General features: G+C 40.6%; 1 protein-coding gene across 1 annotated transcript; it reads right to left on the bottom strand.

Annotated features, from left to right (window-relative positions):
* Window positions 1–14,077: 14,077 nt before the first annotated feature.
* Window positions 14,078–20,008, bottom strand: LOC128757723 (amphoterin-induced protein 2-like). Its single transcript, XM_053863221.1, has 2 exons — window positions 19,840–20,008; window positions 14,078–16,233 (listed from the first exon to the last, which is right to left on the bottom strand). Exon 2 carries the CDS (start codon window positions 16,135–16,137, stop codon window positions 14,641–14,643), a length of 1,497 nt encoding a protein of 498 aa, XP_053719196.1. The 5' UTR covers window positions 16,138–16,233; window positions 19,840–20,008; the 3' UTR covers window positions 14,078–14,640.
* Between the last annotated feature and the right edge of the window lie 199 nt (window positions 20,009–20,207).

Genomic DNA, 20,207 nt, shown 5'->3' with positions numbered 1-20,207 from the left:
TCGCTCCCTTTTTCAGTGTAATCATTTCCCTTTTCCAGGAGAAAAATACAGACCAAGTCTTCACAAAAATACCCTCATATGACCGGTCCGTTTAATTTCAAATTTTATTTAAATTATCAAATTATAACTTCCTCGACTAAGATTGTGTAGTTTGCTTCTTGGTTTGTTTTTGGCTTTACTCCTCATATAGGCAACACTTTTCATGATGATAGAATATGCAACAGAATGCATCACACAATGAGACAATGCAGTCCCTGAATGACTTATACGTCCAAATGCATGGAGCCCGAATGCACACAATTTTTTTCCAGCATTGACTCTAGATCGATGGATTCAGGAAGTCTGACATCTTATTGGTTTGTGCAAGGCAGCTTTACCACAATGTAAAAAAGTGAGAACTGTGACTATACATACAGAAAATAGCTGGTTGTTTGGGCCACCCATCCAAACTACTGCATCTCCTCGAAAGTTCATAAAATCTAGAAAAGTCAGTCACTGTTTTTCTTATTTGTCCAAAAAAAAAAAAAAAAAAAAAAAAAAAAAAAAAAAAAAAAATTGGTGGGTCCTGCCTCACCATGCATGTATAACATTCATAAAATACGCTGCTGAGAAGCTTAGTCCCGCCACACAACTCCATGTCCTCACGTCAATGACTACAACTGTTTTGTTTTTGTTCAATTCAAATCCATCTAGAAGACCTGTTAACTCACAACTGTGACGGGCGTTTACTTACTCTTTTCATTTGACCATCTTGTCTGAAAATAAATTGAAAGAAAGTTGATAAAGAAAATGTTTCCCCTTATGTATTTCATTATTTATATTGAAAATAAAAAGTAGCTTGTTTTTCATTTATATAACACCATGCCATAACTGCAGTTATTGTCCTCGTGAAGCCTCACGAAGCTCTTTGCCTGGTGTAACAGCTCTGCCCAGCACACACTGTTGTCATGTGGCCTAGTGGGAATTGAATTGCCCAGTCCTGCCTTATAGATATAGATCTAGATTAACGTGAAAGAGTTTCTGTTGGCATGACATTGATGCTATTATTGTAAAAAGTATCTTTGCTGCAATGAAAGCAGGTGTTGCCTCTGACCAATCAGCACGCAGGAGCCTTCCCAGCAAAACTCAGGGCAAACTGAGGCCTTAATATCTTCTAAGAGTAATTTAATATTCATGTAGGGTTTTGTTAAAAGAAACTTTGTATTCTGCCCTATTTCCACAACAGCAAAAAAAACTCCGTATCAGCATAATATGGGGCGTTTAAAACATGCTGAGCACCCTTCTGACCACCAGAGGGACACAGAGAGCTTCATTTCAGCTCAGCATCAAAGTCGACTGATAAACTTTCAGATCCAGATTAAGTGTTTCTTTTCTTATTAAAATTGCCTCTCTTTTAAATGTAAATATATCTTCTTGAGCGTTTTCCAAATGTAGCTCAAGGCTGTCGGGCCTCAGCGGAGATAAAAACACGTGAGAATTCCTCGATTATTGCACCACCATCATAGAAAATAAAAGAACATGAGGTTTTATGAGCCGCTGGACGGAAAATGGCGACAATCCATCATGCTGAATTCAATGTCCCCTGTCCTTTCAATCATCGTTCCCAATAAATGAGCACTAGAGCCGTGGCCCTGCTCGGGGGGGGTAGCTGAAGATGCTTTTTGATCCCCCTAAGACATCTGCTTATTCAACTACTATCACTGGCAAGTGATTCCTAACATATAAATAATGAGAGATTAGCGGGCGGAGGCTTGTCCTCCAGCGTGGATTACGCTGGTGGGGTGGCCTTCATGAAAGCTCCATTTTGATTATTAAAGGCCGAGGGCAGGAGAAGGCAAAGCATGTTTTGTTTCCTATTAAGGCAAGCCTTCTCTGATAAGAGGATTATCACTGACACACGCTGCAGAGTTACATAAGGACACTGGGGGATAATATCTGACATTTCATCATATCCTGGATTTTGGCAGGACAGCACACTGTAAAATATACGTCGCTGATGTGAGATGTTCAACATGGTTTTTATCTATTAACTATTTTTTTCATATTGGGCATCAGCATAATAGCGATCAGTAAACTCAACACCATCACCCTGTACAAGCCCAGCCTTGTTTTTTTTCCTTTTTCTTTCACATCACCTCCACACTCTATGGTCTCCTCCTTAACTGAGAAAAACCTGTTTGATCATCGGGTCAACATTGCTGCGACAACTCAATTGTGCCGATAGTGTTGACATAGCACAGCATCCAATATCAGGTGTTGCTCAGCTGTGGGGGGTGGCGTTCAGCGCGCAGAGGATGTGGCAGGGGAGAGAGTCAGCTGGCTGCAATGTCCTCACCAATAAAGCACAGTCGGAATAAAGCGGCTCAGTCTGCAGCCAGGAACGGCTGGAGTCGGTCTTATCGGTGTCGTATAGGCCTATGGTCCACACAGACTGTCGGGCACTTTTTGAAGGCAGGTCCCTCAAACTCTGTGTCTCAGTCTTTCCAGCTGATTGGCAAAAAAGAAAAAGATGATGTCACGGCCCCCGTCTCTCCCAGCAAGTCGTCACTGCACAACTGCTGATTCAGCAACAGCTGCTGAGCTTGCTGTGAAAATGAACACAAAACCTGCCACTCTTTCATTATAATGCGCAGAAACCCATCATTGCGAACATCTCAGAGAGAAGCACACGCTCCTATTTTCTCTACCCAGACTCATACGGGAACATAAATCTGATAGAAATTCATACAGTAGCAGGTGACCACAGATATGCAAACAAACAGCAAGCAATACCCATCCCCAGCCACCCTCTCATGTGCCTGTCGATTTGTAGTTGAAAGCTCAACCTCAGTCCACACCACTGTCTGCTCCCGTTCGATTTGTTGCTACTAAGCTAACACAGCGTTCACATGTTCTTTAGACGTCGTTGTTTGCTGCCCGAGCGTTACAACGCACTCTCCAGGCCTGGTATGTGTACTAGATATTTTTCAGTTGCTTTCTACGGATTGGACATTGGAAATGGCTGAGACTTTTTGTGTGTTAGTCAACTCAGACTGATACTGTTTCATAGTTATGATCTTTATATCTAAGAACTGTATTCAGGCTACCACTGCAACGTTTTAAACATTCAAGAATTGTTAATAATACTTCAGATTTTTTAGAGACGTATTTAAAAAAGTGATTCATTACATTACTCAGACAGAGTAGTTGGGAATGTTACACTTCTATTATTACTTTAAACAGAGGATCAACTGTCAGTATTGTTGTTGCTGTCCTTTCGTCACTGAAATAATCCAAACTTTAAAGCATGTGACTACACAGTGCCTCAGAGGTCGGCGCATAGCCCCTTGGAACTTATGGTTCGGGCCAGGTCGCTGCCAGGATAGGTCATTTCACGGTGAGGCAGTTTGAAATAACTCACATCAATTCCCCGTCAGATATCAAAATACGTATGTGACAAGAGACTAACTTTTTTCTAAAGGATTTATAAATGAAAGGTAAAAGGATCCCTGTTTACACTGTTCATGTTGTGTATGAAAACTTTGTGGTCACATTTCCACAGCTCAACATGAAGCCCAAGGTATGTATTTAACTCGTATGTAAAAAAATCAAGTCTTTTGTCTTCTTTTGATTTTGTAATGGTGACATTGTACCATGATGCAGAGCCACTGTTCAGCTCTAAACTCAACACATATTTCATATTCCTCCCCCAGTCTGAATATTTGCATAAACCACCAGCTTTAAAAAGGCATCTTCCAACACATGTTCTCCCCTTCCAGTAACCTGCTCACCATGTAAATGCATCACTATTGAGCTGAAAGAAAGAAAAAAAACTGTCTGTTTTAAATGTCAATTCTCCAGCTGCTTGGCTCTGCCTTGTAGATAACAAGTGAAGCCTGAAAGCAGCCGGGCAGATTGTTTTGACACCGAGACATTAAACGGCGAGACTCTGATGTCACATCCTGGATCACCCCTGTAAATGCCACAAAAATCAAACACTCCTGCTGGTTGCTGGTTGTGTTGCCAGGACGACAACTCTCAGGGTCATCTCTATTTATACCCATCCCAAGGAGGTCACCTTTTTGCCAATGTAGGTCTGTCTGTCTGACTTGTTCTTTATTCAGCATGGTGTTAGGTTTGCCAAAGAAGATTGCCAGAGGCTGGCCAACTGCAGGATGAGAGTGTCTCAACAACACTTGGATGCAGCAGTGTTCCCAGCACGCTCCACCTAGCAATCTCCTGGCAGACCGAGTAGTAAATGTAAGACAATAATGTTGCCTGAAAATGACAAAACAGGTGGAAATGAGCTGCACTTTCTGAGTGCTATTCTTGTTCTAAGATGATAGACCTGAATTGGTTCAAGAGTTGCTGTTTTGGTTGAGGTATCTAAAGGTACCAAGCTGGTCTCCAAACGTAGTAATGAGGTTCATGGATGTGGTAAATGAGAAGTTGTGTAGGATAACTCACCAGAGAAGCTGCTTTGCTGTAGCAACCCCTCATGGGAATGCTGAGACAATAGAACAACAGGTTTCAAACAAACTGTCTTTTACTCGCAATAGCAGTTGTATATGTGCTGTAAAGTCGGACTGAAAACTTTTTCTTCATCTTGTTTTTCTGGAAGCAACGCGGCTCAGTTCAAAGGAATTTTGTTTGACAAGTAGTTTTGGGGCTTGGGTAGGAATTTTAGAGTGAGTCAAGGTAACTGCAAAATCTAGCAAACTATAAATAATGTTTTTGTCCTCCTTAAGTGACAACGTGCCAACTTCATCTTTACAATTGAAATCGTAGTGCTAGATACCGTATTCAGGAAAAATACATTGATAATATCCTTAAAAGAGAGTGTATCGCTAACTATTTGAACATGAGAAAAGCACTCAGAGAGTTCACTCTATATACAATAGCCTATATCCTATATATATATACACGATCCAGTATGCTATCAAAATTCCATTATCAGAATTTCCTGAAAATATGATTGGAATCCGTTCATTAATTTTACTGAAGTTATTTTGCCAACCAACTTTTAAACACCAGTCATAACATAACCACTTTGGCAGAGGTAATAGCTTGCTTGAAAGGACGGTTTGAGCAGTGTGTTCTCTGCTTGCTGCACACGGGGGAAGGCTGTCAGTCCTGTTTTACCAACATCCCCAGCGACTTTTTGGAAGTGCCACTTCTTGGATGGCAGTCATTTTTCATTTACCTCTGCCGGGTACACGTACCTTTTGTGCCACACCAATTTCTGCTGTGAAATGAGTTTGCACAGCACCTGTCTTTCCATTTTATCAGATAAAATAATCATGTTATCATCAGCCATCTTTTCTCATAATGTTGTAAACAGTCAATTCAGTTGCCACATCCCAACTGTAACAAATGTTTGATTGACATCCTCGCAATGCTTTTCCCCGCTTGTTTCATTAGAAACTGAAGACCAACGCACACCAGAGAGCTCAAAGTACATAACCTTTGCATTGAAGAACCTTTTCAAAAAAAACGTCAGCAAAAAGTAAAGTACTTCATTACATTTTTAAATCTTTTCTCCTAAGGAAATCCATTAGGAACACATATTCCATGAAATATGAAGCATGTGGATAACTGAAAATGTACGGAATACATGTATGTTTTAGTGGAAGGTGTTGCTGGAAAACAGTGCATTATTTGTGATACATAAGTCTCTGGATGTGAGAGTATTTGAGCATTTTAAAAGTCAGGAGGGAAACAAGGGCTGGCATTCGTTGGACATACTGCACATAGTCAATGTTGCATGTCAATGTTGCATGTTTTTACCAACAAGCAGGAGCACGTCTTCTAAGAGAATCCCAGAGAGAGTTGATGCAATTGTTATGTTTTTAGCTTGTCTCTATGTAATGTACGTCTCATTGTTTACGTGCAGATTCTTCTCTTGTCCTCTTCTTAAAATCATCCTACGTCTTCAACATTTAGCGGCACACGTCTTTGTTTCATTTGAGTGTGCATTGCCTGGCAGTTCTTCTTAAGAGAACTGGAATGGAAGGTCATCACTAATTTTGATTCAAATTTTTGTGTCCTGAAGTGTTCATTTTTCTGTTGTACTCGAAAATGCAACCTTATAAAACATAGATGAATGCAGTTGTTTCATATTTACAATGTATGAAAGGAAATGACTCAAAAAGAACATTAATCAATAGTGGTATTGAGAAAATGGCTCTATATAGATGTAATAAAAATGAAACATGTCACATTGTTATTACAGCCGAGAAAAATTACGAGAAAAATGTTTTCATTTCTGATGAAACCAAGGTCTTACAGCAGAAGTGAGCAAAATGCAGCCCTTTGCTTCATGTGGCCATCATGAGGTAACAGCAAAACTAGAAAATAACATAGTACTTTTTTATCATCTATTACTATTTGAAATCCAAATAAATGTATTTTTCATGTCTTTATGTTCTTTTTGCCTTATAGTTTTCTATTAACAGCCATATTGAAATGACTGTGTTTTCTTTTGTTCATTTCAATGCTACTTCTTGTTCAGCTACCAGCTATAATAAATATAAAAATACAAATGAAATGTATATAAAAGGGGATAAAAACATGGATATATCAAGCATTTAATATCATGGTGTAATTACCCTTATAGCAACTAATTATATGTTAAATTTGAGACTGTTTTTATTCAGGCTTTCGGTTTGATGGACCCTCAGACCAGTCAAAGTATATAATGTGGAAATGTAAGCGTCTACCCCTGCCTATGGAAGACCTGCCAGCTCTCACTACTAGATCGCATCATCTTGCAGTCCTCCACTTTCCCATTAGCTTCATAAATTTTTGGAAATTTCCAGATCAATTCTTGATACTAATAATCTTCCCTTTGCTAGCCTGTGGAGGGGAAATCTTTGTTGATATTGGCGTACGACTTTAGGTGTCCTTTCAATTCCTGTATCTTTCTGACTATAAGTCGCACCTCCCAATAATGCATGAAGTAGAAAAATACATATATAGACTGTAAGTCACACCAGACTGGTACTGTAAGGCCGAACTACAGGTCTTCCTGCAAGTTATTTGTATTCATCGATCTGACGTGTAACACAACATAGAAGTGAGCCAGGAAGCAGGAAGTGTCAGTGATGCAAGCAGGGTGACAAAAAGCAGCATTTAAAGCTCTGTCAATCTTGTCCTTGAAAACCAGACATCTTTTTTTATTATTATAAGGTTGCAGTCTTCTTGGCATGCAGGCGTGTAGGTTTATTTAAAGAGAGGCCTCTCACATTATCTTGAGATGAAACATTTCGTCGTATGAATCAGAAAGTTTGAAGCCTGTGCTGTGCAAAGGTGATGGTCGATGGCGATGACAGAAAGCTGAAGTGAAGAGAAAATTCCTGTGCTGCTGTGTGACTAAGCGCTACATTAATGAGAAAGTCGCTCACCTGTCATTTTCTCATCGCTGGCTTACAAAAGGTGCACCTGCACCTGGCAGAGTGAAAATAATTGCTTACCTCAGGACATCTTCTGCAACCATCATTCACTCTGGCAGCAGTTCAGCTTCCATTATAAAATGTTTAAAGAGAAACATTAACGGAGAAATATCAAGAACCGCACTCCTGTCGCCAGGAAAGTAAAAACTGGGTTGTGTTTGTTCCTGAAAAAGGATCATTTATCAAGATGGTAGAACCTTTTGTTTGGCAAAGCGTTCTGCAAATAGCCTTGGATGATGACAAACCAGCCGGCAAGTGTGAAGTCCAAAACTGACTGAGAGGAGCCAGATGTGAGGGTGTGTCGTCAAGGGTGACCGTAACGTGTTCGGAGCTGCAAGAGCAGATTGTACACTCTGGTTGTTAATGCAGTTTGCTCACAGGTTGTTAATGTTGGGCCCATTGTGCACTTCATGTAATACATGTTTAACTGCCATTTCGGCTTGGTGAGTTTGAAAGTGTTAAAGACAGCAGTTTTCATTCATGAAAGCAAAGAACTTTTGGGAACAACAAAAGTAACAGTTACAGCCTGGTAGCACCAGTGACTATAGAGTAGGAAATTGCTGGTGAGGAAATACACAGAGCAGAGGAAACCATCTTGGGCAAGGTCTCAGGCGCGACATGCTGCTCCGTCACTCTGGATTAAAGACGACTTCCTCATGACTGAGAAGGGGACCAGGACTCAGACAATTAGAACAGAGTCACAGTTGGTTGCTTCTTCATGCAGTATGTTATTTGTCAATCATGCTGCCATAACAAATTTGGGGCCACTTTTTATGATCATTTTTACCCTATTTTGCTGTGAAAGGTTCACATCTTTTAGTTCATGCGGGGAACATGTGTCCTGTCGCCTCATGCAGTCGGGCCAACGTGCAAATGGATTTTCCCGAGGTGATAGCGCGTAATGATTTGTGCATTTGCAGCTTGAGTCTCTCAACTGGGGGTGTTTGTGTTTTCCAATTATCGAGATGATACTGCCGGCAACGGAACCAAATCAGATCTTTGTAATCAGCCACATTAGCTTAATGAAAAACATCTTGGCTTGTTTGTTTGTCTGGATACACGTTTATGAGTGAGAATGGAGAGAAGGTTTGTAAACCGAAGTGACACCTAGTATTTATTAAAACGCAGAGACTTCACAGGTGCCAGTATGCATCTGCCAGCAGCTTAAATCAAAGCATCACATCCTTGACTTCTAGACACCAGGCGACAGTTTGCACAGATACATGTTTACGTATTCAGGAGCTGTTAATAACATTTACCTGCATTTTTACACATTTACTTGAATTTAAATCTATAAATTTAATTCTTTTTTTTTAGACTTATCGATGACAGTTACTTTATATCCTCACACAATTTTATTTCCAATTTCAATCTGTTTTTCAATAAGTCTTCATCTCACATATGAAGTTTCAAGAGTAGAATCGATGACAAAAATGTTTGATCTTCGTGGTGTGAAGACAGGGATCATCACAGAATGTCTTTCCTCGAGATTCTTTTCCTGGGGCCTTTTGTGAAGTTTCAATAAACATTAGCCACGTAACTCATGTGACCATCTAAAAACAATAATATCCTCCACTTCCAATGCGCATCACATGGACAGCAGAGGGAGGACGGGCGGGCGTCACCTCTGCATACAACTAATGTATCGGCAATAATGGAGTGTTTGTGAGTCATTTTTTTCTTTAACACTAGTTAAATACGGGCAGAGGCAGCTGAGTTCCGTGTGTGTGACGTCAGTGTCAAACTTTTGATCCACATTTCGTTTGATTTGCCACGGTCCCACAGCATGTTTATTTACATTTCCAATCACAGACGGTGGGTTCGCTGCATCTGAGTGAGAGTCCGCTGCGGTCTGTCTGTGTGTGTGTGTGTGTGTAGGTGATGCTGCGGACCGGAGCATCTCATGTTGACTCTCTACTCCGCAGAATTAAAATGATTTCACAGCAGTCAATCATGAATAATACACAACACACAAGTTTAGTTTAGGTCAAAACAGCATGAAAAGCTCTCACTTTAAATTGTGTCCATCTAGGATGTGATGATGAGTCTGATGCCTCTGACTTGAGAGGTCTGTCAGTACCATTGTCATTATTGAGAGTTTCATGTTTTAAGAATGTGACCATGCGCCCTTTCGTACCCGAAGATCTTCCAAGTACTATTATCACTTTGAAAACCAAGACCTCCATCTTGTTAAAGTCCTCAACATGCTCACATTAGCATGCACTTTATTGGCTCAAATACAGCTCTATGTATATCATGAGCAGCAGTTGATGTATATCATGTATATCAGCGCTGTTAAATTGGGTGGAACTTGTTTGAGTGAATTCATATTATGTGCAATGGATTGTTTTAATATCAGGCCATTAAACACAATAACAGCCTGAATTACATGTTTATTTTTCTCTCGTTCTCCTTTGCAAGTCTAGCCTTGACTTGTCTGGTAAAGTGTCATAAAAAAAACAAATCCTGTGCCTTTTAACCAGTGCCTCGTATTAATGCAGAACCCCAGCGAGGAAAGTGTGACCCGTGGGCCCATTCCCTCTATTCATGTGGCACTTACGACGTCAGTGCGAAGTTGACTTCATTAAAATATTCTGTTTTCTATAATATATCATAGACAATGTGCAGAACTCAACACTGTTTGTTTGTTTGATTGCTTGGTTTTTGTCTTTAACCCAGGAAAAAGCCTCTGACTCAATGACATATGAAATCATATCTGTTTTTTTTGGTACAGTTTTTGTCTGAGCTAATTATTTGAATGAAATATATATCTATATCTAAGTGATGACTGTTTTTCTTTGTGCTCAAACATTTTTATGAAAATAATTAATAGTTAAATATGATTTTTGTCCCCTTTTTACACATGAAGATGTGGTCAATACATGTTTCTAGATTTGTTTTAGTCCGCTATTAACAAGCAAATAAAACAAGTAACTTTTCAATTTAATATTTGAATTTAATGCTATGCAGTAGGGTCGTATTGCGATTAATACTGCAGCCATAAAGTAACACCTTTCTGCGTGGATTTCCTCTGCCATTTTCATAAGTGTGTGTTGTTTTAAATCTATAATGTGTCCTGAAGTGGCCTAGTGTCCTCGTCCCCGAGTAGCTGGGATAGATTCCAGCCCTGTCATCCATAATGGGAGTAAGCTAAAGGAAATAACAAATGTAAACTCTATTCGCAATGGATGCTATACAATGACTTTGACTAGCATCCATCACAAAACATTACACATCTTAGAGGCATTTGAGGAGTGAAGGTAAAGACTCAGTGGATCGAGAAAGAAGAAATGCTATGAAATTAATAACAGCAGATCATCCTGTATAGAAACGCAGAGAAAAACGCAAAGCAAGCAAAAAAAAAAAAATGTGAAAACACAAACAAGCATTCTTGCTGTGTCAGCTGTTAACACTCAACATCTCTGCAGGGGATCACATGAGCGCCTGCAGCAGAAGATCAAACAAGTGAAGGTGTTTATTATTTGAAGAATCCAAGTATCATATCCTCACATTTTCACTTTTAGATGGCTATTTCAGCATGCTGTTTGGTTCTATGGGACTCCAACAAATGCTGTTTCAGTGGTGGACAATTGACTGCTACATTGCTCCTCTTCATGGTCTTCTTCATGATCAAAATCACTGGCGTCGGTTTCTGCACTGGTCGGCTGATCACAGATGGAAATTGTTATTCAGTCTCCATCCATTCTCCAGGTCGTTATTCTATTAACTTTTGACATTCAACTGCACTCAACACGATGTAATGAACCCGACAGGTCGATCCCAGGTCGCGAGATATAATTACACTTGGACATAATGTCATAATGTTTATTATTGATCGACCAGCGCTCAAAAGCACTCCCATCACTCAAACGACAAATCACATAATGCACTGAGAGAGTTGGTGGTCTTGTTGCGGATGAAAGGGTTAAATCGAATCCGTATTCCTGATAAAACATGCTGCGTTTAAGAGAATACAATAAATGCCAATTCTGGTCTGTGTGTTTGTTTGGACATTTCTGGGAATGAAACTAGAAATTTGAGAGGAACTTTGCTCAGGTGGGCAGTGTCACTACGGACACGGTTAAAGAGGTGATGGGCAGGAGGAAGGAGAGAAGAGGAAAGGAAGTCAGCAGAAGCAGGGCAGAATACATGTGTTTAAATGAGAGGGATGCAGGAGGGAAATAGAGGATGCGGAGCGTGAGAACCGTGCAAGTAGAGATCCAGGGGCGTGGAGAGTGAAGAGGTTAAGAAGAAGGGTGGAGACCACTGTAAAGGGAAGCTGGTAGTGTGAACTGCAATGATGAATGACTTGGAGACTTGGAGAAGATAACAGCAGCGGGAGAGATGAAGAAGGTTTTCATTAGCACATCTTCACCAACGCTTTCATTAAAATGAGCAGGAAAAGAAAAACAGACATGAAAACCTAATTGTTTGCAGCATCCACGCATCCCATGCTAAACATGGCAGCTGTTAAACACAATCACTGTGGCTCCTGAAGATGACGTGATAGGTATGCTTTGATTTCCTTCGATATAATGCAGAGGTCCAAGTCGCCAGGATACTGGCTGCAAGTCACTTGAGACATGACTTTTTTCCATCAGTCATCAGATCTCATATTTAGTTAAGGGTTGAAGGCGGCCTTTTGATGCGCTAAGCCCACAGCTTACTTTCAGCTGATCAAAGCACAAAGGAATGTAGAGCAGCTCAAACACACCCAATTGTTAATGAAAACAAAACCGACTTGTGTGTCTCAGCGTGCTGCAGTACAGGACGCGCACTCGTCACTACAGTGCATGATGCAAGTGAGTGCTGTGTCTCACCCACTCACTCAGTTTGTCCTTGTTCTTCTTGTGTCTCATTCATTCAATAAGAGTTAATGAGTGTTACAACACGTGGGAAAATCATCATATTCACTTCAGTGACACCAACAGCAGCAGAAGATGCACTGACAGATTCTGACAGGCATCACGGTTTAGATCCAGGAGCGATGGTGGGAAAAGCTACGTGACTGAGCCTGAAGGGGTTTCTGCAAAACAAAATGTTTGTACATCGAGAATTTGTTTGCACCTGGGAAAACCTAAATCCAAGTTATAAAAGTCTATACTCAGTAAAAGTAATATATGGTGTTTTAAATGACTTGCCAATATAACAATATATATACATATTCCAGTGTATGTTAAGGAGAGAAGAAGCAAGGTTTCTGGTCAGAACTCATTCAGATTTTGCACAATGATGTTCAAACCGAGGATGTGACTGTTCACGGCAATAAAATATATTATAGAAGAAGGCGGGATGCGTTTATCCAGCTGTGAAAAGTCATTGTGCCCGGACTGTGAAAAGCACCGTCTCTTGAATATCACCGTGGGTGGAAGGGGAGCTGAATCAATCTACTCTGGTTCTGGAATCCTCGCTGACACATCACCTGTCGTTTCACCTGCAAATGCAACATGAAGAATGATGTGAATGCAAGTGAAGTCAACCGTCTGAATGGATCATTTCATCACAGTGAAATGCTAAGAGGCCACCCGGGTCATGCCAATGTCTGGTCTCACATTGGTAGAAAAACTGGCATTAAGAAAATGAATATTATTAACAGAATTGAATCGAGCGTTGAATGTTTTGGTCGTAAATTCAGAAAATGAAATTGTTGTAATATTTAATTATTTATTTATTTTCTGAAATGTATTTTTAAAAGAGCCTTACGTTGGGACGTATTGTTATCGTATTGTTTTTTTATTGAGATGGATGTGGATGGGTTTTTTTTTTTTGTGGAGAAAAGGGGCCATTAGTGATAAAGATTTTAAAGGAACCATCACAGGGGTTGACAGGGATTTTTTAAAATGGGATTTAACTTGTCATGCAGTTACTCACTGCAATCCTAAAATCCTTGTGATGTAACATACTTTCCATGTTTCCATCCAAAATGGCTGCTTCTATTTGAAGCCAACAAAAGCAAAGAAATCCAGAAAACAGTCAATGACTGTGTAACTCTAAAAATCAAATGAAAAAATATATATAGTTATGATTCTTGTCCTATTGTATTCAAGCACAAATAAAAAATTACGCATAAGTTGTGAACAATGTACGGTACATGAGGAACAAAACAGAGGTTTCATGTAAAAGCCCCTTTGCATCATAGAAATGATATCTTGCCGAATGAAAGGTCAGACGAGGGTCTGGAGCAAGCTTGCAAACCCTCTTTTGAATTGTCTGACAGTGATTTGGGCTTTACAGCAGCAAAGATCCCCACTTATCTGGAGATATAAAAGTGTGTTGTGTGTGAGCTGGGGAACAGACGTCTCAGGGAGAAATGAGGTTCCCACTGTGACCTGAAAATCCCCTCAGAATTGCAGATGATTTGCCTTTCTATAATTTCATGTCTGGTTTCAAAGGAAAACAGTCAGGGTATGATGCTTTCGGGTGTTTCTTACCAGAAGATTTTCCTCTGAATTTGACATTATTGGTGGCAAAGCCAAGAAAAGAAAAAAATATATATTGACTTGGCCATTTGACCCTAATACTGTTAACAGTTTCCTTATCGGACACAAATATATTTTTGACATCAAGAGACAAATTTGACAGCACATATCAGAATTTTATTCCGAAAAAGACACATACATGTTCCCAACGAAAGAAACTCGCTCAAAGAAACCTTGTTCATTGGTATTTGGACGGACGGTGACACAGAAATCAACATGAATAACATTGATCACGACTAAACTAAGAAGCACAACATTGTCATCAACATTTCAGTTTACTTTTAATTTGTTCAAGAAGTCAAGTACATTGTTGGGAACAATGGTTTCCTCATGGGTGAGCTTGAAACTGAATTTGTGGTGAAGGCAAATTGATTCTCCTCTCGACACTCTTCATTTTGTTCACAATTTAGAAGCAAAACAAAAGACACATGTCCCAAAAGAAGGACATTTCCAAGCCATTACATGCATCCTTCATGAAGATACAGCAGCCATCAAGTCCCGCCTATCAATTCAAACACACACCGACATTGGTGGAATCGCTGTGACCTTTGCGGTAATAACTTCCTGCAGTGACCATGAAATTTGGATAAGAATGACAGGCAAAACCACTTAGAGCTGTGGTGCACATGTCATTGCTCCTTCAGAAGGACAGCTCAGGGGCGTCACCCACAATAGTCACAGTCATGGATCACATTAGACGCCAGATTTAAGAAAATTAGGGATTTTTCATCTCACGCCATGAGAGCTGAGTCTGTGAGGGTCTGTCCTACTGGCCTACTTCCATTCTTTAGAATTCCCTCCGTAGTAACATGGCCTAAGTTCACTGGTATTTTTGCGCTACCAATGGGGCAGTTCTCTTCCTGGGGCTCTAAAAACGCCACTCTCTTACCATTGGCCCGACGCTGCCCTGAATCCACCTCCCTGGGGTCTGAGCAGAGTGTGAACGCTCGCCCGCCACATCCTCTCGACCCGCCACCTTGACTCCGGCTGCATCGACAAGGTGTGAGGTAGAGGTAGAGCAACACCAGCACGATGCTGACCACACAGGACGCCAAGGTGGTGAAGGCGGTGTTGAAATGTTCGGCGCCGCTGCGCGCTGAGGTGGAAGTGCCGCTCATGTTACCCACTAACACTTTGATCTCCAGAGATTCGTAGGGGTGATAAAGGCGCCCCCGAACTGCCACGCAGATGTATTTACCAGCATCCTCCGCCTGAGATCTTCTAATTCGGAGCGTCCCGTTGGAGAAAACATCGAAACGGACGTCGGCTGTAGAGGAATTTAGCACAGTCCGAGGAGTAATCCAGTAAACCAGTAGCTTCTTTGTGACTGGCGATTTAAATCCCGGACATGGAATCCAGAGGGACTGACCTGGTTCTGCTTGGTACGTGGGAGATTCGACAAGAGTTTCAGGAACGTCCTCTTGGCTACAATTTAACTGAGATCCTATAGCTCCACATGTGTATTGACCCGTAAAGTCAAGCAGAGGGCGATACTGTCTCCACATCCAGTACTGCAGCAAAGCCATCAAAGCACAGTCACACACTAATGGATTTCCCTGCAAATAGATTCCAGCTTGTTGCGTAAGAGACACAAGAGTCTGGACGGGCACCTCTGAGATTTGGTTTGAAGACAAATCGAGGAAGGTTAAATTGCGAGGACCTTCAGGAGCCCAAAAAACACTAGAGGGGAAGGTTGTCAGCTGGTTCCCCGAGAGATAAAGCTTGGAGAGCCTTCCGAGATCACTAAAAGCTCCATGGTTGATGTGAATAATCTTGTTGTCGTATAGTAGCAGCTCTTTCAGCTGCCTCAGCCCCGTAAATATTGATGAGTTCAGCCCCGTCAGACAGTTGGAGGAAAGGTCCAGATGATGGAGATATGGCATCATGCTGAAGGCGTTCACCTCAATTCCACTGATGGTGTTACGACTGAGAACCAGCGTGGAAAGCCGGTCGTACTGCTGCGGGATCCAGTCAGCGGATAATTGACTGAGGGCATTGTGACTCAGGTCTAGTCGTGTGGCAAAGACGGGTAGATCGAATGGAGGCGAGGACAGATTGCGTCCACTGCAGGAAACGATATCACTGGCACAAAGGCAGTAGGTTGGGCATAGAGCCATGGAGGGGCCTGAGCCAAGCCACACGCACAGCAGGAAGGCCACAGCAGCCGGTCTGGAGAGGCCGCCCCATCCGCTGGTCTCGTCTAATTGCAGTGACGCAATGGGACACATCCTGGATTTCCCCGAAGACAGGTTCTCAGGTTACTGTCTCACTGAACATGCACATGACAGGTGAGGGAGCCGCTGACACCTCACTGTTTTCATCAGCTGAAAAGAGCCACACAGAGAAAAGAACATGTTTTTTTGTTTTTTGTTTTCACAAAGCTGGACACGAGGAAAATATTCTTGAAAACCATGGAATCTCTCTCACGACTAACTTTATATTGTAAGCTGACATTTCTGGATTGTTTTACACATTATATTGCAGTTCAATGTAAAATTCATTATTGGTACTTGAAATGCTTTGCTTGTTTTATGCAACAACAAAAAAGGACCGCAGCATATAGTGTTTTTTGTTGCCTCCTCTGAATACACATTTGCAACTGCAACTGACATATTGGAGTGAGAGCACCTCTCACTGATATAAAATACAGCCTGACAACTAAAAGTGTATACACAGTCCAGCTATTGACAGCTCCCACATCCATCCCCTCACTTCTGCCACTGCTCTCTCCCATAATGTCCTGCACTAGTGCAGATGGTTCACGACAAACAATGCATACATTATGAAATGTAAAAAAAACAAACTTCAAGACTATTTTTATATGACGCTTGGCCCCAAACACAAAGAATTTGGGGATTTTTTTTCAACAGAATTTCATGGAGAAAAGTATTTTCGGCTCTTGCACCTTTCCACAAACGGTACAGGCAGCCATGGCGAGTGGGAAGCGAAAAGTTCTTTGATGGGTAAAAATCAGTACCGAGGCAGTTGGAATCATAACAAACAGCAAGGGGAGAGTCTTGGAGACTTTTGCTCACGATTGTTAACGTATAGTAAAAGCAAGAAACTTTTGATATTGATGTTAGAAGTAACTGCGTCAGATTAATTGTTCCAGTCGTGTGTCTGTCCCTGGCTTTTAGGCCGGTGTCCAAAGCCCCGCCCCCAGCCGATAACCCTGCCCCAGCCCAACGACTGACTTAACAACTTGCTTTTGTTCAAAAATAACTTTTTATGAACACAAACATGTGAGTCAAAGATAGTGAAGGTGTTTGAGAAGAGTACTAGAAGTGGAATAACAGAGATGAACTCAGTAGCTTTCGCCACAATAACACTTTCAGTTGCAAAGCTCTCCTGCGCAGTTGTTTTACTTGGCTGACCTTGATGAATTAAAAAATGAAAGTAAAAAATAAATATTTCCATAATGATTCTTTCCATTACTACAAGCCAAGTGTCTACAGTTGGTTCATCTTCTTTCATCTATTTCTGCATGCTTCTATCCCTGTGCTGGGACTGAATCTTCATGTGTTTGCTGTGCTTTGCGGACCACTGAAGTAATGATCAACGGTCATTTTTTTTTTCCTCTCTATTTGCTGCCACTCTCCTGTGAAACATCGGACAGGAAGTTGAGACTAATGTGCGTTTTCCAAATTAAATTATTTTCAGATCAGTGTCACATTTCTTGAATACAATTTAAAATTCTTATTATGGTCCATAAATCTGCGCAGACATAGTCTTAATAATTATGTGAATGATCCCTACAATATAAATCACATTAGTGACATCTATTAAAAATAAATGACTAGATAAAATTAAAAAAAAATAACCCAGTAAGTAAGTTAGTCTTAGGTTTAGGGTGATCTGGACTGAGCGAGAGACACAGCAACCTCTACGTCTCTGTGTTTACTTTAACCTAAACACAAAAGTATTCTTCATTGCCTTTGGAAACCAATTCCGCTAAGGCAGAGAAACAAGAGAACATAAGAACAAAAAAACAAATAACTAAATTGATGCCTCTCTCTATAATCACTGCATTACACAATTACGCATACACACTATTTGCACATTCATTCAAATGCATAAAACAAATGAACTATTTGTCGCTCTCTGTAGCACAATCCATTGTAAATGAATTAATATACGCTGCATTCATTACTGCATAGAACAAACTAACCGGGGCACACACACAATTCCATACCTTTTCAACTAAAAAAAACCCTTGCATGCTACCTTGATAAACTGCTTCAGAAGTTTCTGATAATATGCATTAAGCTCATGCATGTTGTAGTAAAACAGCATGTCAAAAGCAGTGTACAAATAAAAATGGATGTTCACCATCAATCCATTAAAGACAGGTATAAAGTTAAATGTTTTACTGAGTTCCACAATTTTAATAAAAGAGGACATGAAGAGGATGGATCTGACTAGAGCGGATGATCATGTCGGCATAGGTGAAGGAGGCTTGCCTGATGGGAAATGCCGAAAGAAAAAGACAACTGAAGCAGTTTAATACTAAAATCTGTCTTTCACACAGTGGAGTTCACTTTCCTCACACAACATATTAATGTGACACGAACAATGTCTTCGTGCCTTAAGAAGGCTCAGTTGGTCTTCCTGTCAAACTCTTTCCTCCCCTGAGACGTCTCGACTTCCTTCATGCCTCCGACTTCAGACATCACCTGCTTTGGTGATTAAAATAACATTTGTCTTTTATTCCATCTCTATTTTAGGTACAATGCCATCTTGATGTTGCTATAGTTAGAAAGCAGTCTCTCATCAAAGCACAGAAGCAATGATGACTATATATATATATATATATATATATATATATATATATATATATATATATATATATATATATATATATATATATATATATATATTTGATAATTGCCCTCTCGGTTTGAGTATTACAGTAACAAAAGAATTGGTGGAACACAAATATCAATGACAATACAGTTGTAAAAAGCATTATGTCTGTTTAAAATCAAACTATCTAAAAACAAATTATCTAAAATAAAAAAAGAGACAGTTGAGAAGATTTACAAGACGTCGAATAAAAAATTCAGTGAAAGAACATTAAATCGGGGGAAGTACCTTTGTCTCACAGCCGTCAGTGTTCAATTAATAAGTATATAAACATCTCAAATTGCAACACGTATACTCAATAATTACAGGATATTACATAATGAAATAAAATAAAATGTACATGCTATAATGCAGTCACTTCCCTAACATAAATAAGGTAATCAGCAACATGGTTTTTTTTTTAATCATGTTGATTATATGGCTTCTATTATAACATGACCAAAAAAACAGTGGGGGTGAATTTTGAGTCAAAAACGAATTAATAACAGAATACATTGTTGTTGTTTTTTTATCAACTACAGTCAGGGCCAGGTGGGTACTGTGGAAAGGCTGTATGTGGCCCACGCCCCTCGCTTTGCCACAGACTTCGCGCACAGTCTTAGTCAGGTCTACACGTGCAATTATTTTTAAAAAATCATGAAAACAATTCACGTTTAATATTACCGTCACCCATAACAGTAAATATACGCATGTAGAATATTAATTATTCTACATTATTATCATTAATATTATAGATTTTATCTTGGAATTCAATGCGCCCTTTCTTCAGAAATGTTTGAAAGAACATTTATTTCAAAGACATTTCGCGGTGCAGAGTGACTTAAGCGTGTGAGAAGTTTCCATCACAGTTCTTTTGATTCTGAAGTCCGGCAGTGAACCGAGGGATTTGTGAGGAACGTTGCGCGATCATTGCAGCTGTTCTATTTAAGTGGAAGACGAAAGACGAGAAAATAATCCACAGCAAAAAAATCCATTGCATAAGTGTCGCCCCTTCTCCCTCAACACTTCCCAGATCCTAGCACCAAGTGAAGACACTTTCTTTCAAAATAAAGGCAACACTTGCTCACCTTGATGTCGCTGTCTCAGTCAGGCATCCTCTCGGATCCGCGCACGCTGCTCCAAAAGCATCTGTTTTCACCTTCCGCGACGGGAAATACTCGCCTCTTATTTGGGAGCAAAGCGCGGTTTCTCTCCAGCAGCCCGCTGGCAGAGCGACAGAACCGGGAGCTGAACTGTTCACCTGCAGGTCGGGTTGCATGTCTCGGTGGGAGGGTCCACCTCGGAGGGACGACGGTGGACAGCGAGCCAATGGCATGAGCGGAGGAGGTGGAGGCGGGAGGTGAGGATGGAGGAGGAGGGGCGCGGCTTCAATCTCCATCAGTCGAATGAAAGCCATACATAACCGTAAACAGATTTGAGTTGGGTTGACGACTTT

Source organism: Synchiropus splendidus, chromosome 4 (assembly GCF_027744825.2).
Source record: "Synchiropus splendidus isolate RoL2022-P1 chromosome 4, RoL_Sspl_1.0, whole genome shotgun sequence".
NCBI lineage: Eukaryota > Metazoa > Chordata > Actinopteri > Syngnathiformes > Callionymidae > Synchiropus > Synchiropus splendidus.
Note: the sequence above shows the minus strand (reverse complement) of the source record. Positions and strands in the feature narration are given on the sequence as shown.

Excerpts from the sequence above, each read along its gene's own strand:
- LOC128757723 (XM_053863221.1), bottom strand. The coding sequence starts at position 16,137 with ATGTGTCCCATTGCGTCACTGCAATTAGACGAGACCAGCGGATGGGGC.